Source organism: Saccoglossus kowalevskii, chromosome 6 (assembly GCF_978046115.1).
Source record: "Saccoglossus kowalevskii chromosome 6, keSacKowa6.1, whole genome shotgun sequence".
In the NCBI taxonomy this organism is placed as follows: Eukaryota; Metazoa; Hemichordata; class Enteropneusta; family Harrimaniidae; genus Saccoglossus; species Saccoglossus kowalevskii.
Genome location: NC_140646.1, coordinates 17,387,287 through 17,405,326, shown reverse-complemented (window position 1 = coordinate 17,405,326; position 18,040 = coordinate 17,387,287). Strand labels below are relative to the sequence as shown.

General features: G+C 38.9%; 1 protein-coding gene across 1 annotated transcript; it reads left to right on the top strand.

Moving 5' to 3' along the window:
- On the top strand, window positions 1-10,070 carry LOC102806134 (cytochrome P450 20A1-like). The gene is made up of 11 exons (XM_085500123.1): window positions 1-342; window positions 1,114-1,160; window positions 4,716-4,885; window positions 5,100-5,245; window positions 6,646-6,813; window positions 7,375-7,438; window positions 7,988-8,164; window positions 8,329-8,452; window positions 8,920-9,034; window positions 9,315-9,379; window positions 9,762-10,070. Exons 1-11 carry the CDS (start codon window positions 256-258, stop codon window positions 10,012-10,014), a joined length of 1,416 nt encoding a protein of 471 aa, XP_085356249.1. The 5' UTR covers window positions 1-255; the 3' UTR covers window positions 10,015-10,070.
- The last annotated feature ends 7,970 nt before the right edge of the window (window positions 10,071-18,040 follow it).

The window sequence follows — 18,040 nt, the reverse complement described above, 5'->3', positions numbered from 1 at the left end:
TGTTTATTATTCATAGACCGAGTCTTGTTTACCCTCTTGTAATAGGCCGCCATTATCAGTGTGTTTCCGAATTATTTCCAAGCACGATGTAATAATACATAGGCTGGCGTTATTTAACCTTCTAAGATGGAATAATCGTCTATTCAAGGAATGACCTTCGGGTTCAAAAGTTTAACTACATTGTGACGTCACCACTTCGTGTCAGACAGCGTCGTGATTCTGATTCTGTTTATTATCTGGCTCAAGCATCGCATTATGGCTGCTCTAGTTATCATTTGTGTCGTTCTATTGGTTGTTGTGATCGCTGTGTTTTATCTAGGCACACTGTTTGGAAGTAAACAGGTAAGCAGACACTGTAATCGATTGACAACGTCTATGGTTTACCCCGCGCTGGTGGAACAGTGAAAATGTATGACATACGCTTTGTATTGTATTGGTTCCAAATGACTGACTTGTTTTGTTAAGTTATTTGTCTGACCAGTCATTGGTATTCGTAAATGATAGCCACATAGACTAGACTAGTGCCGGTTAAACGTTGTATTAAACGCGGCGTGCAATGAAAAATACGACTACTACTTGCCCAACTAGCAATTAACAGAGCTTCGCGTTATGGGCAACATATATTTGTATTTTTGTTTAACGTTCAAATTTAGTAACTCGAGTTGTTATTATCAGTTAACTAGCTTCAAATTACGGGAAATATACAACGTTAAACGAAATAAAGCTGTGTATACACAATGCACTATTTCTATTTCCCGTCTCAACTTGTCTGCACACAAGTATTTGTTCTATCCAAGTCCGATGGACATATTTGTTTGATTTTGTAAGGGTCGTAGCTGGGTAGTTACTGGATACAAAATCTCGACAGAAATCTCGGCAGGAATATATTTGTGAACAAACATAGAATAAATGCTCATTGACAAATGAATATTTACACATATTGTATTGCATGTTAATCAGTGAGGCAATATATAGAATAAACATGTCATAACATTCAAGGCCGTTGACATTTATACAAACATAATACGCACCACACGGTTAATACCAGTTTTGTGTTTCTACTTTTGTTTTGTGTAATTTCATGACGTAATAAGTGTGTCCGTTAACTTGTAGGAACAAGTGCTTGCTAGAATACCAGGAATGAATCCAACTAATTCTGAGTAAGTACAATTCGGGTTTATAATATATTAAGCGACAATATAAATAAAAAGGGAATTTGATTCCAATGTATTTCATTCACAAATGGTTGTATGATAATTACCCAAACACATTAAACCAAATTTCTCGGCACGGATCTAGAAGCCGTACCTACACACGAATTGGTGACGTCACACAATACATGACCTTCAATCGGGGTCGTTTCCTCGGTATATACGAATTGGTATATACAAATTACAATAAAGATACTTAAGACATTACACATAAGGCAAAACAAACCATGTGACAATATAATGATAATAACGGTAATAAATCCTAGCTTAACAGTTGAACAGAACGCTCATATAGTCAGTCGGGTGACGCCGAGGGTCACGCACTGTGTTGCAAAATGGCCGTGTGGTTGAAACTGGGTCATGGCGTGACGGGTGAGGAAGACATCATTAAACACTCTCAAAATCACAATAAAACGGGGAAGTGGTTGCATATTACGGCGTAGCCAACATGGGAAATAAAAAAACGCCTAATACAAACGACATGGGTTCGAATCACACTAGATACACACTCACCAGAACCGAAGCAATCAGAAACCAGCAATCGTTTTGACTTTTCCGTTCAACTCATCGGAACACTGGAGTAGTTAGAAAAATGAACACCACTTAACGACCAACGTCGTGGCGTGGTACACAAGCGTGTCATCAAAATTAGCTTGAAAAGGCAGTGGGTTCGAGTCCCGCTCAGAGCTACCGTATACACGTAAATCAAATAAACTGAAATCTCTCAAACCGTAAACAAGTAAACAAAAAACGTCGCGAAAAAATAATAAACCTCACAAAACTCCACCATACAAAATTGAATGAATAAATAAATAATAAAATAACTTGCGTCTTAAACTGGACGACGCGCAATTTGTTCAACAGTTTCCAGATTGTGACAAGAGATAAACAAGACCCAAGTCAAGGTAAGTTTTGTTAAAGTGTGGATGGCGTTCCCTATATTACGAAAACAATTCAGGCAACAGACGAATATCTTCTGTGGTGTTGTGGAATTTATACTGTGTCTGCGGAATTGTTGATTGAGCGATCGAAGCCAGCAGTTAACATTTTGTTAGAAAGTTTCACAATTCAATCAAATATCCAATGATACCAGTATATTTATTTCATTATTTTAACAACTTGCAATGGTGGAAGTTGGTCAAACACGAGTTCTTACACCTAAATAAGTATCAAATATTTGTCGACACATTTATTCTCTCAATTTAACAACCTTGTAGAGGTGGAAATTAATTAAACAACAGGTATTTACTCACAAATATAATGGTCAATATTTGTCCAAACATTCATTCTGTCAATTTAAGAACTCGTGATTGTTGGAATCAAATGAGAGTTGTCTACATCAAAATAAGTTGCAAATACTTGTCCATACATTTATTCTCTCAATTTAACAACTTGTAATGGTGTAAAATTATTAAATGAGAGTTGTCTACACCAAAATAAGTCTCAAATATTTGTCCACACATTTATTCTTTCAATTTAACAACTTGTAATGGTGTAAAATAATTAAATGAGAGCTGTCTACACCAAAATAAGTCTAAAATATTTCTCCGCACACTTATTCTCTCAATTTAACAACTTGTAATTGTGGGAATTAATCAAACGAGAGCTGTCTACACCAAAATAAGTCTAAAATATTTGTCCATACATTTATTCTCTTAATTTAACAACTTGTAATGGTGTAAAATAATTAAACGAGAGCTGTCTACACCAAAATAAGTCTAAAATATTTGTCTGTACATTTATTCTTTCAATTTAACAACCTGTAATTGTGGGAATTAATCAAACGTGAGTTGTTTACACCAAACTAAGTATTAAATATTTGTTGAGACATTTATTCTCTCAATTTAACAACTTGTAATGGTGTAAAATAATTAAACGAGAGCTGTCTACACCAAACTAAGTATTAAATATTTGTTGAGACATTTATTCTCTCAATTTATCAACTTGTAATGGTGTAAAATAATTAAACGAGAGTTGTCTACATCAAAATTAATCTCAAATATTTGTCCACACATTTATTGTCACAATTTAACCACTTGTTAATAGTGGAAATTACTTAAACGTGACTTGTTTAATCAGTTGACATCAATGCAACTTACCCGCAGACAATGCACAACAGAGTATCATTATTGAGCAATTATAAACAGGAACGTGTCTTGGCATTAAGGTTAGGGTTGGGTCAGGTATGGGCAACGGAATTATTAACAGGAACGTGTCTTGGCATTAGGGTTAGGGTCGGGTCAGGTATGGGCAACGCAAATGGCAAACACCCAATTGGCAAGAGGTACACTAAGTGGTTATGGCATGCATATAGTTTACACAAGTAAAAACACAAAATTGGCAATTTTTTGGACAATTGTAACTCAATAATAGAAATAGGTTGTATTTCTATGTATATACACACTATATAGTCTTATCAAATGCAAACACATCCAGTCAATCCATTGTGGTCTTGTGGTTCAGTTCTCTACATAGTGATCAGGAGGACCTGGGGTCAATTTCCATGCCTGTCAGTTTTTTTCGCAAACACCAATTTGCAATAAAGGTAAATATGAAAACAAATCATTCATTTGCATGACTACTCGTATGGTTCAGTGGATATGTACAATATAGGCAATGTGAAAGATCTCTGGTTCGAAACCAGTACGGTTAGTACGATTTTTGAATGCTAGTGAAAACATTGATCCTATACGTAGGACTTAAATCCTATCATTTGTGTGAAGACACTAGTGGTACAGTGGACAAGACAGTGCGCTGGGGCCTCAAAGATTGCAAGTTCGAATCACGGATTGGACACTCCTACAAGACAAGATATGCAGGAAAACAAGAAGTACGAACACAGTCCCTTCTTTTGTATTGAAACCCTAAGGGTTGCTAATCCCCCTTTCTAACTCTTCCCCCCCAAAATAATATATCGCCCCTTTTAAAATGTATTGACCCACAAATTAATGAATATTCATGATCACAGAAACTGCTACGTCATGAATAATTTAAAAAAAATGCATAAAGTGTAGGTACTCCTTCTGGAGTCCTGCCAATTTCTCTATTGATGCTGTCTAAAATGTCAAGCATGCGCTTACCTGGTGCACGAAATAACGCTGGTAACTTATTGTGTTGTCTATATATTCTCTGTATTTACTGTAATTAATACTATGACAGATTTTATAAACAGTATACTAGTGACAATATGCTTTTGAATTAAGTCAATTGAAACGTTACACTTGTCGCGCCGCGTCCTGACGTGAGACTCATAGCGACGTAACAACGCGTCTCGGATGCATTGTTTGTTTACGCGAAATTTAAAAATGCGCTGCGCGACGACTGTGGCGTTTTAGGATTGTGGGTTCGACTACACGCGAGACGTATATTTAGGTTATTGTTTCTGGTATGTGAATCTTGTTCTTGGTTTGTTGACATCTGAATATGACCTGGAATAATTGATAACCACATTATATGAACAAAAATATGATAACTGCATTACACGGTCATGCTGTCTCATTTCAGAGATGGTAACATGCCGGATATCACAGCTGCTGGTAGTTTTCACGAGTTTCTCGTAAAACTCCATACGAAATATGGACCCGTAGCAACATTTTGGCATGGAAAAACGCATGTTGTTAGTCTGGCGTCTGCAAAAGCGTTCAAAGATACCAATAAACTGTTCGATCGACCAGGTAAATATATGTTAAGGAATCGTTTAATGCACCACAATTCTCGAAGTACTTGTGTTTAAAAGAAATCCTCTCGATAACTGGAATACTTAAACACTCTCGAGTGATTCGATTCTTCGTTTGAAGGGCTTGACGGACCATTATGTGTTACTTTAATGCGAATGTAATATTGTCATATTGTTGTTGTAGCATTTATATCAACAATTTATTTCCACAGCTGTATTGTTTGAAAATATCAAACCCCTAGTTGGGCCTGACAGTATAACATATGCAAATGGTGAAGATGGCAAACGCCGCCGCCATGACTACGACCTATCATTCAGTTATGATGCAATTAAGAACTACTACAGCAGGTTTTATGAGGTAAAACATATTTTGTGTTATTACAGCGGGCGCAACAGTGCAATGTTGGTGAGTTTGACTTTAATGCTGGAAAGTAAAGTGCATTTGCATATCGAAAATCTCACTGTATTTGAAGGGCGTGCTTGAATTTGAAATATATGCTATATATATAACTATATGCTTGTATTCATATATTAATTAAAGTGTAGAATACTTGTATGATTCACCATACGTGTTTGAATTTGTGCAGATTTCATATATGTTACATACAAATTAGTTGCGAAAATTGTCTACGTCTGTAATTTTGTGTTGACGTGGCAAAGATCACAATATTATAATACAAAAAAGAATGTTGTAAATCCAAGAGAAATGTCGTAGCTCAAAGTATGTAGAGGTCATAGGTTAATTCTAGAAGACATTTTTGCAAGCGATATCGATTTTGAAACTTTCAAAAACATGAAATAGCCGTCAATTTGTTTCAATTTAAAAAAATCATGCCGCTATGTTGTTAGGTGACTAACCATTTAACCGTAACAGATGTACAGATCACAATCTGCAACGTGCGAACAGGGATAAACAGACAATTTGAATATGGACGAAACCATTCCAAACGTCTCCGGATAATTAGTCATGAGCAAATTTTTTTCTCAACATATGTGGGTAAAAGGTTGAACGTGAGTAAAGGGGAAATTAAAAACAGTTTATATTATATACACTACCCTTAATGTCGCATTTTTCCCTCAGCGCCCGTCGTGAACAGGGTTTGTCAAAAGTTTCTGCTTTTTGAGTTGAAATTTTAGAAGGTAAACACAAACTCAGTAACCGAATATCACATGGAATGTTGAAATTAGGAGGGGGATAAATGTTTATTTTGAAGCCCGCTGTAATAGTGAATTAAAACAATTAGCCACTAAGATACATACATATATGAGCAATGGCAATCTGATTATTATGATATCTTATTGGGTTTGTTTTCTTACTTGTAATTCATTTAATTGTTTTAATTTTATTTCATTGTGTAAATTTATTTTCTTCATTTCATCTTAGTGAATTTTCTATCTACGAACGCCCAAATATCTCGTTCGTAAGATCTCAATATACAGTTTAGTCAACTAATCAGAGAAGGCCTCGTATATATTAATTATTGTATTTGTCCACAGGTGTCAAAGTCCAAACACTGCTGTATATAAAGCCTCCTCTAAATGGATAGTGGAGTTGCGAGAGTCCTATCGAGGTTGTTCGTGTGGGCTTCCAAAACTAGGCAATTACTAAATTCACAAAAAGTTTAAATTGGGGAATAACAAGTCATTACGCGGTTATGCATATTGGACATTTATGATTGAATGAACTTCCACTATTTGAAAATAATATCAAAATAAATGTGCCTTGATATTCTAATGTATATTATATTCTATTGACAGGCTACTGATGCGGTTGTTGCGAAGATTGAGTCTCTGTCGTCGGATGAACACATTAATATAACTGAACACATGTCGCTGTTGGTGTTGAAAGCTCTAAGTCATGCTACGTATGGAGATTTCTTCAAGGATGACGAAAAAGCTATCACCATGTTACGTCACTATGAAACTGTAAGTACAGCAGCAAAATATGAATTACATACAAGTTGTATGTATATACTAAAATTCATATCATTTATACATTCTCTTAGTACAAATTTATTGGGCTATATTGTGGTGGTTTTATTGAGGCACCATTCATACAACGTGGGGCTCAGAAAGCTTCTTGTAGGTATTTAATTTGCAATTTCAGGGGATGAGATACCTGCAAATGTATACATTGCTATATATCCATTTTTTTGTAAAATAAAAATGACTGTCTTAATTACAAAAGTTTCATAAAAGTATTCTCCTCGTGCACAATAAGGCATATATTGTCGTCATGGCCCTATAATAATTCAAAATAAACACAATGTCACATAAATGTATATACATGACTAGTAATTGCAATATAACTGTGGGTATGCGAAACAGTTTGAGCTAAAACTATGAATCGATAACACCAGACGCTCATGCTGGACGTTGTAGATATATGCGTTGGTTTAATACGTTATTTATGCATATGAATCTCAAACTATGAAATTACGATTACACTTTGAATTGTATAAATAGTTAAAGATTGGTTTCTTTCAGGCAATGGCTATTTTGAATCAGGACATAACTCAAAACACTGAACCTGGACAGAAATTTGCTCAAGGTAATAATTAATGTCGGAAATTTATGTGATAACAATTCATAGCATTTTGCGATGGAAGCAATGGCTGGGTGAACATATTTTATAGCCTTGAATTTTTGTATTAATCTTGTATAATTTGATTATGCTGATATGTTATAAATGTATAATACTTGTATGTATTTAGCACCACTTCGGCTGATGTAATTTGCAGTACAATTAGACAGATGTCTTCATTAATATTAGTATGCATGCTTTTCCCCCTTTCTAATGTGATCAGTGTCTACCTAATTCACTATCCCGGGCTGGTTATTGTCGACATTTCCAAGAGTCGATTGGTACTAGCGATAGCTTTGCTTGCAGTCCAGTCAGCCAGATGTGAACAGCACTTGCATGTTATCGCTTATGAAGCAACGCGTTCCACCACCAAGAGAATCGCATCATTCATTCCATGAACATCTTAGTTGAACTTACCTGGTTGTCTTAATAATAGGTTGACCCATCCCTCTGTGAACAATATGAACAAAAGCTATATTTAATTCATGCTAATGTAATACTTGTGATATTTTACAGCTTTGAAGGCATGGCATGATTTTATACGTGCCATGATTCAACATCGACGAGATAATCCACCAAGCGATGACGATTGGACTTTTATTGATGTTTTGATGGCAAAATCATCGTCCGAAGAAGAACTCATATCAGATGCTTCAACGTACTTCATTGCAGGCTATCAAACTACAGCTTTTTGTAATTAACATATTTTCGTTATAACAGACATGTTACACATGTTGTGACATACATTCGAACATATCTGACGTAAATTATAGAATGACAAATTGTCATACTATATTGATGTTTGATGGTGATTTATTATATTATATTTCAAAAATTGTGTATCTATCCAATCACAGTGATGGTGTGGACAATCTACTACATGTGTGAGAATCAAGAAGTGCAGGAAAAAGTATACCAGGAAATAATCGATGTTATTGGCAAAGACGAACAAGTAAACCATGTAAACCTTGAATCACTGAAGTGAGTTATTCCATGTTTTTTATTATGTATGGGGTAAACGTGAATTGTTGACTAAACTGTCTAACAGTGTTCAATGCCTACAACGTCATGGGTTCAGCTAAAAATTCGTGACTTTAGTCAAATTTACGAGCTCTTGTGCCAACAGCTGTATTGTGTATGGAGAATGCACACCGACAATTACTAGATGGGCATGTGAAATTCTAATGTCCAAAGTCACAAACCACATGCAGAATATAATTCTGCATGCATATGAAGTCCAGTATATTCACGAATTACCTGAACTATTACTATTACATTGATATCATATGATTCAATTTGAATGCTGGATATCAGTTTTGTCTTTCTTTGTTCATTCAAATTTACATGTAAATGATGACACAACTTCATGGTGATGTACTGTCGGGTGGACAGACTGAATAACGACTTATACCGCATTGTATTGTATTGTATTGTATTGTATTGTATAGGTACATGAGATTTGTGTTTGACGAGTCTATCAGGTGCTCTGTGTTGGCGTCGTATACAGCTAGGGTCAATATGCATGCAGACATGGTGGTACAGGGCTATACCATTCCAAAAGGGGTAAGTATTTCAATACCACTGTCATTGGTATTTATATTCACGAGTATGAAGTGCGTCACAATTCAACGACGGTTCTTATTAGATTATTCTATTTTTTAGTTTCTGCGATGGTGTCGTTTATTTATTTTGACCATCTATTTTCCTACATTCGTGTTCTGAATTCTGTGAATCCCTTCAATAATTATGAATTTTGATTTATATTTTACACAACAATGCTCATTTCAAATTGATATTATAAACATACGTTTTATTTCTGATAACATTCTTATTATATGTCTAGACACCTATGGTGCTTGCATTGGGTGTTGTACAAACGGATGACAAAATATGGTCTGAGCCTGAAAGGTATACGATATATTGATTGAATAATATATTATAGAGTGTCTACAATCAACTTGACAACATTGCAAATTGCCAACAAGCATATTTAATCGCCCATGCTGTTAATACTCTTAAATGTTATAATACGATAGGGAATCAAATGTTTGTTGGTATGTGTGAACCTAATGGCTTCATTTAGGCAACAAAACGTGATATTATTAAATGCACAAATGAAATGTTTCAGTTGACCCATTGTCTTACAAAATTAATATTTGGTAATGTTGTATTTTAAATGTTCTGATTGTATATCCTATTTATGACTATTAATCATTGATGCACACAATGGTGTGGATGCGCACCATAATACCATACGATATAATATAGTGTATCTTTATTTTTTTCTCAGATTCATTCCAGAACGATTTTTGCCTGAAAATGCCAGTACTCGTCACCCGTTTTCATTTCAACCATTCGGGTTTGCTGGAAAACGAAAATGCCCTGGATATCGTACTGTCTACTCAGAGGGTGCTGTATTCTTAGCTACATTGTGTAGAAAGTTTAAATTTCGAATGGTGGAAGGTCAGACCATTGACAGGAAATATGGTTTCGTTACCATACCGAGTAACGATATTTGGGTTACAGTTACAAAAAGAGACTGATTATGTAAACATGTTGAATTAACTGTTTATATAATATAATAGTCTGTTGATATATATATATTATATAATTGTCTTCAAGCTTCACACGTTTTATATATTCCAGAATGATATATACACATTGCCTTAAGTGGTTATTCCTTTTATAACTGATATACTATTTAGTTTATTTAGTACACGTCAAGTTATTTGATAGTGATTTGATGTCTATTTTAAAATAGTTCTTTAGGTATACCTAGCTTTTAACAGTCTCAACATTTCGTACTACAAACTTCTGTATGATGTTTGCCAGAAACAGTTTGTTGTGTACAACAAATAAATAAACACATGACGTTTACTGTATATGACTGATATGCATGACAACCGATGTACTACAGAGTGGACTACAGCGATGATGTATCCAAAGGTGGGATACATGGAAAGACACGAATAAGTTGACATGACTCGCATTTACTGGTTCATGATTATATATCATGCGAAACTGATATCGCTTATTGTGTAGATAATTGGATGGTATAATGCTATGCCTTCTTCAAAGCTAATTGATTTACAAATTCTCCGACCTGTGACCATAACCTCCTCTCAAAATTATACACTCACTAATTGAAAATATCATTCAAGCTGGTGTAGCACTAACGTTTCTAAAAAAAAGCGGAATTGTTGTGTATTGTATATATAATGAAGGATGAGTGCTAAGAAATGACAAAATGTATTGAAAGTGTGTCGGTGAAAATCAATACAAGGACCAATCCGATTGGTATGTGATGTAGATATAGAGTGCCTGTATACATCGTCTTCCTCTCTCCCAAAGCTAATGGACGCCCTTTTACTTTCAATTTGAAAGATGGGTTTTTGGACATCCCACGGAGTAATTGCACAACCTATGGTCATAATCTTAACTTGTATGATATTTCTATGGATGAAGAAGGTTAGAGTACCATCCTACACGAGATTTGGTCCGAAGCAGAAAACATACCAACACCACCATTTCAAAACATATTCCCTAAAACATTAACGCCAAGACAGAGAAGAGGGACGAATTGCTATGCTAAATGGTTTGAACGCAACAAGGGACCTGACAAATATCGGTCAAAAGTGATAACTTGGTTACAACAGTTCTATCACCTTCACCGCAAGGTGGCGATAAAAGAGGTCATTGTAGGCTATTGTTTATCCCCGGACAAACCAAGGGACAAATGCTTTAAGGTGTATAAACTTGCTGATAGCCACACAAGTTATGTGGCAAGCTATTCATGACTAGCACAGAAATTCATGAGATAGTTATGGTGGATGTATCCAGAACAACCGTAATACGAGAGAGTGAGATAATACCAAAAAAGGCTTCCCTGCTCATAAATCCTCGTAGGAATCTTGCAAGGGATACCATAAGTAATTCAAGTCCAGGGAGATTTAGATGTCGCAACACATTTCAATACACTGGAGCTGTTTTTCAAGTGGTTTAAAGGGCTCATACCACTAATTGAAACTTCATAGACAACTATGTTAACATATGACGAGATTGCTATATGAAAATGCTAAACAAAGTTGCAAACCTGGCTCAAAAATGGGAGATCAACATGCCAGTAATCAACCACAATGACAAAAAATAACATGTTGGCCAGCTCGAACTCTTGCAAATCCCAGGTAAACAGGACACGGCTACTGTATTTGAATTGCACCTAGAGAAATCACTGGAAAAACACCAAGATTAGAACATAAAAATACACACAGAATATACAGGTACACAGCCGCCAAGTAGTAAACAAAAGACTACATGTTGGCCTCACCTTTTACGCAGGTGATCACGCCCTCGGACAGGGAGCGCCTGGGAAAATTTTAGAAAAAATGTATTTGGTTCTTGCAAGACTAAGCAGCCATTGGTTGATTAGTGGCATGAGATCTAAAGATAACAATGCAAGAATCAGCTGGTACATGTACCTATTGGAAATTATAAAAAAACACATGCGGGTTGTTGATCATCCTTTTTATCCCACCGCCAAACCCTACCTTTTGGACGATGTGATTTAGATTATCCATGAGGAGCTGTTGAATTAGATGATGTGCACTAATTGGTTGTACACTGACGAACCCATCTTGAGCACAATATTTATATTAACAGGGATGGGTGAGGTTAAGTATATTATAGGATGTAATAATATATGTAATTTAATTGAAATTACATCAAAGCATCATTGTGTGATTAGTATCGAAAATACTAAAAAATATATATATACATTGTTATCACTTTTCAAAGTCTGACTGCAAGGAATGGTGGGAAGCAAAGTCTTTAGCCAACCTCAGTTCGTATACACATTTCAAGGTTCAAATCAAGATAAGCGTTAAAACAGACAACTTGTATACATTCCAAAAGAAAATATTGAACAGACAAGATGAATTACAATGCATAAATACAAGACAGCCTGTAGCCAGAACTAACATAAGACACAGGGTGCAATAATAACAACTGTGACAGGAAAGTGGAGAGTGTTTTTTTTTCGAGGATCATTTATTTAAAAGTATTTTGACAAACTGGCAATAAATTATGTCGATGGGAAATCCCGAAGGTACGATACAGTTTTAATTCACCAGATTTTTTAGGAGAGGCCCAGCAGTGAACTCTTTTTTTTCCAGGTGTGTGCTTTGTGCATCACTTTATATACAGGTAAGCGAGAAGGGGAGATTCCAAATTTTCAGACACCTCCTCCCGCTCGTATGTGGTTTGAGCATGTTTGCAGCAGCAGGAATCGTAGTGAAATGATTATATGACTGTCACTTAACATGCGTTACTTGTATATCAACACGGCTTTTATTCCTGATAATTTCAGTGCAGGTATCCTTGACAATAGGAAATGTCGAATAATACACATTTTACAGTCACTTGGGGCGCCTCACATACTCGTTGATTTAGGCAGAGGGTTCCCAGAACCCGCCTATTCACATAGTTCATACCCACCATAGACTTCGGTCAGTCAAAATGACTATTTTGAACTGTAGGCATTAATCTGCGATTCAGCCAAAGGCGAAGAAATAAATCTAGGTCAGGGGAAGCTCCATAATTTCCAGATTTTTCTTCACGTCACGAAGCACGTGCCTAAGGCCAAGAGGCACAGCCATATTGGCCTACTCGTCACTCTGGTTCTTTTTTTCTCCGCGCCGAAGACAAAGCCAATCGTACAGAAAAAGTGGGGTGGTTGGTGGGACCCAGAGTCTATGGTGGGTGGTGGTGAAAAGGGTGTCCTAGTCCAAGATAATGGTCTCCAGTAATAGACTACCACCTAGTTAAGACCAATGCAGAAAATGGTGTCTTACCTTCCCTGTGGCATCTCCGGTGAAAAAGCCAAAATGCTGCCGTGGTACGGGGTTCGGTGTGACAGAGAATGCTAGACCCCTAACATCAATCTTCGGTTAACTAGCTTGAAAATAAAGACCAAAATAGTTCTGCACAAGGGCATAAGTCGAAGGCAAGACCTAGCAATTCCAGGGGGTGCCGATGGTAGAAATATGTCCGCAAAATTGCTAAGACTGATTTATCGCCTATGCAAAGATCCCTGTGGTCATTCGAACTGACCCGCTACGACGGGGCCCATCCTAAATAGACCCTCCTCAATGGATCTTTTAGGTAGTGGTTGATAAAGACGTTCTGCATTCTCCAGAAGCCTGCCCTCAGAATATGTTCGAGGTGGGCACCTGACACTAGTGCTAGTGACTTAGCAATCGCACAGACCTCATGCGACCATACTTGGTGTCTCTGTAGACCCTGTGAAGTCGAACGGTTAAAACCTTGAGCCTGGTCGCAGTTATCCACCTGGCCATGGAAGTCAGGTAGGCTGGTCTGTCTTGCTTAATCTGGCCTTAACACATAAACCTAGGCACAGAAGCAACTCATCCTGATCCTCCGGATTGGCAATGTTGCCAGCCGGGTGATGACAATCGGGTATGGATTGCGTCCTGTGGTTTGCTTCCTGGCGAGTAACAAGATTTGTGACTTGATCATGAGTTAATTGTCCATAAAAGCAACACACTCGTCCAAGAAGAACAGGGCCCCTAGCTCAGCCCGACACCTATCTGAGGCGCAGGGCGAGTAGGAAGACTGTTTTTCACGTCCAAAGTTTGAGTGGTGCTGATCAGAGGGGTTCAAAGGGAAGTCTGCTTAGTACGGCCAACCCAACCGATAGGTTTCAATTGGTTGGTTCCCCCTTCGGCATCTAGGCGTCTGATTCAACAATAAAGTCTTCTAATAATTGGACAACTGGCTGTGGTGTGGTGTGTGACAAGGCTGACCTATAGCCAACAATCGCCGAAAGGGCAAGTAATTTTCGCCCAAACCATGGAGGGAAAGTCAGCCGCCTGGCTGGGATGGCATGGATCACCAATCAGTGTACGCACATCATTTCACGACGTAGGCTGTGTTGGTGGGGTCCCCGATCGCCATGGCCAGGACGTTAGCAGTCCACTGAGTTAGTCATTTGAGAGCCTTGATGTAAATTACTGGGGTCAAAGGCAGTGTGCTGTCCGGTTGTGACAGCAGATCCAGAAGTTTGGGAGCACCTCTGGTGTTTCGACTAACATTTCCAACAATGGGCACCACCCACATCAAAGTTTCTCCAGTACCAGGTGAACAGCGAGAAGGGACCGTCTCACCGCCGAAACAGTCTGGAGGCTACCCATTGGGGTATCCACCACTCGGCGTTCTGGAGACAGAGCTGCCATGAGAGGGTGTCCGCTTGACTGTTTCTCGCCCCTGGAAGGTGGTGTGCGGCTAGTTCTATGTGTATTCCAGGTACCAAAGGAGAATTTGCTCTACTAGGACTGACAACGATCAGGATCTGATCCCCTCTCCTTGTCGCTATAGAAGACCATCGCTGCATTGTCCATGCGAAGCAAGACTCTGTAGTCTTGAACTATGGGTAGAAGGTGAAAAAGTGCTATGCACACTTCTTTCAGTTCGAGCCAGTTGATATGGCAGCTCTAAAAATATTGCAGGGGCCATATTTTCAATTGGGCTTGTTTGTCCAATAGATGCGCTCCCAACATGTGAGGGAAGCATCCGCTTTCAGAGTCATAGCCATGGCGAGTGGGTCCCCCTGCAAGGCATCCTTTGCTTGGTCCGAGAGTGTTACTTGTCTTTACAGTTCCTATAAGAGAGCCTGGTGTTGTAACAAACGTGCACTGTAATGTGTGGCTGCGTAACACGGCCTGGGGGAACTGCCCTACGATGATCCACATCTGTTCTTGAAGGGACACAAAGGGAACCATGACTAGGCATTCGACTAGGCAACGGGTCTGTGGCTACCGTACCAAGCCCACCTCATTGTCAAACTACCTGTCAAAAAACATTGCTGTGTTGGCTTAGGGTGGGACTTGCTCGATTTAGTAGGAAGCACAACTGGTCTAGAAAATCTGGTGTTTGACTAATTGCCCTTTTTGGGTTGTGTAGCAACCAGCCATCCAGGTACACGTTGATGTGTACACATGTGATGTGTCGGCACAGCAGTAGCACCACCTATTTCCATACTCTAGTGAATACATATGGAGCCCTGCAAAACTCGAAGGGGGCACCCTGCATTCGACTTCTAGGCCCAATTGGGCAAATCAAGGGAGTCGCTGACTCACTGGGTGTATAGGTATGTGCGGGTAAGTATCACTCAAATCTAGTGAGGCTAACCAGTAGAAACAGAACATGGAGACTAATACAGTGCTTGGTGTTTATAGGAAGCACACATTAACTTAGTCTGCTTAAGTCCAGAACGGGGGCAAAGCCACCTGTAGGCTTTGGAACCACAAATACTTGCGAATAGAAGCTTGCGAATACTTGCAGACTTAACGCCAGGTCGCCTATTCTTTGTAAGCAAACTATCAATCTCCTGTCAGATTGTTCCCGCTTTGTTGGGGTACCCTGGTAGTGCCCCGAATGGGGCTGGAGATTGCAGCGGGTTCTTGTAACTGCATATATTGCCACATGGAGTGTCCAGGGACTGGTCACGCGCTGTCTCCAAACTGGAATACACCGGTGCAATCAGTGCAAAAGAGATGTGTTGGTTTGGCGGTTCCACATTGGGGGCGATCTCTCTGCACTGAGGTGTGACCTTGTGTGGCCTGTACAAGAATCCGATCAGGGCACGAGATTTGACTCTAGACTCTACTGGCTCTGATCTCATCTCTCTTGGTCCAGCATAAGGACTTAGACCTCTATCCCGCGGGGGACCAAGGTCCGCCCATCAACACTGTCTGTGCGTTTCCCACCTACGTTCAGCACTCGGCCAGACCAGGACAGTCCTGCTGTTGGTATTGCTTTGGATCCTGCTGTCTGGATCCCAGAAGAGACAGTCCTACTGAGAGCGACTGTTTCATAATCGAGGGGGTTGAACATAGGGTCACTAGGATCGATGCTCACAGAGTCATTATGAAAAACATACTCTGAGGGGCTGCCCGAGGTTGTACTCGCCGTACAAATCCCTGATGTGCTTAGTCCTCTCCGAGCTCAGAGACCTGACCACAAGCCCCTCCCGTTGGCTATCTGTGGACTAGGCCTCGGCGGAGACTGGTGCCACCAGGTTGTGCCCCTCCTACCTCCCAGAAATAAATGGGAAGGTAGGGCTGGGATCGAGGGGATCCCAGGAGGAAGCATCGTGCTTGCCAGTAAAGCCTGCTAATGTGCTTCTTCCGGCTTGCCAAAACAAGAGGCAACTGCAGTGGAGGCAACCTGCTCCTCTACATTTGACCTACCTAACCTACAAGGGACGCAATTAGTTCAGACAGGTCCCCAACCAAAGTCTGAGTCTTGTAGGCAAGTCGTGTGAGGAATGTGGGTTTCACACCTGAAAATTATGATCACAATCTCTACACAATCTCCTTATAAAATGAAGGGACAAAGCCGGCAACTAGAAGTCTATGGCGTTACTGCCATTGCTTCTAAAAACACATTGGTAAAAATGAACAAGACATGCATGAGGGAGACGAATTACAGTTGTAAGTTGACACAAAGAAAACGAAGTGGTCAAATTTGCGTCGCCGAGTTTTCTTCTTTGTTATACACATATACACACAAAAGGGGAGACGCAGAGGTAAAAAATAAAAAAAAACTTATCCTACCAGCCACGACGTCTGCTGCCGGGCACCGACAGCAACCCAAGCTAAAACTCGAACAGGAAACATCAGGCTTCCAGTTTCATCTCCGTTCGGTGCGTAGAGAGAAACAGAGTGACGAGTATGATATATTGAAGATAATATTTGGTAATCGTAGTCTTAAATAACTATTAAAAATAGCTAGACGTTTCGAGCAATGGCTCTTTATCGATAGCCAAAACGTCTAGCTATTTTTAATAGTTATTTAGGACTACGATTACCAAATATTATCTTCAATATATCATACTTATCAGTTCGAGCAGCGTTTATTTATTTATTTATAAACTACTATTTAGAGTGACGAGTAGGCCAATATGGCTGTGCCTCTTGGCCTTAGGCACGTGGTTCGGGACGTGAAGAAAAATCTGGAAATTATAGAGCTTCCCCTGACCTAGATTTATTTCTTCGCCTTTGGCTGAATCACAGATTAATTCCTACAGTTCAAAATAGTCATTTTGACTGACCAGAGTCTATGGCGGGTAATTGAACATAGGTGAATTGGTTTCTACTAGTCAACGAGTTGAAGGTGACTGTCATGAAATCTTTATTTGTTCATCACTCGGGGTGGGGGCTGTAACTTCAATTTATTGCGACACATCAACCACACCTGACAAACTATATTTCCTGTCATTTTTCAACACGTAAAAGCAGATTTGGTTGAAAGTTGTCAAAATGAATGATGTTTCCATAAATTCGAAGAGAAGAAGAGGGGAGTTGCGGGGTGGGTTTGTATCACCACCCCCAGTTTCAGGTAAGTTGTGTTCAATTTGCATTCAAGATATTGTCATTCCATTATTACAAACGAGTGGCGTGAGTTAGGTGCAGCCAGTGACGTTTCAATGTCAATTTCTTTTGTATGTATGTATGTATGTAGCGTTTGGTCGTCAATTTTCTCGTGTGTTTC

Coding starts and splice junctions, on each gene's coding strand:
- LOC102806134 (XM_085500123.1), top strand. CDS start 256: ATGGCTGCTCTAGTTATCATTTGTGTCGTTCTATTGGTTGTTGTGATC. Junction 1,161..4,715: donor ATGAATCCAACTAATTCTGA/GTAAGTACAATT, acceptor GTCTCATTTCAG/AGATGGTAACATGCCGGATA. Junction 9,035..9,314: donor GCTATACCATTCCAAAAGGG/GTAAGTATTTCA, acceptor TTATATGTCTAG/ACACCTATGGTGCTTGCATT.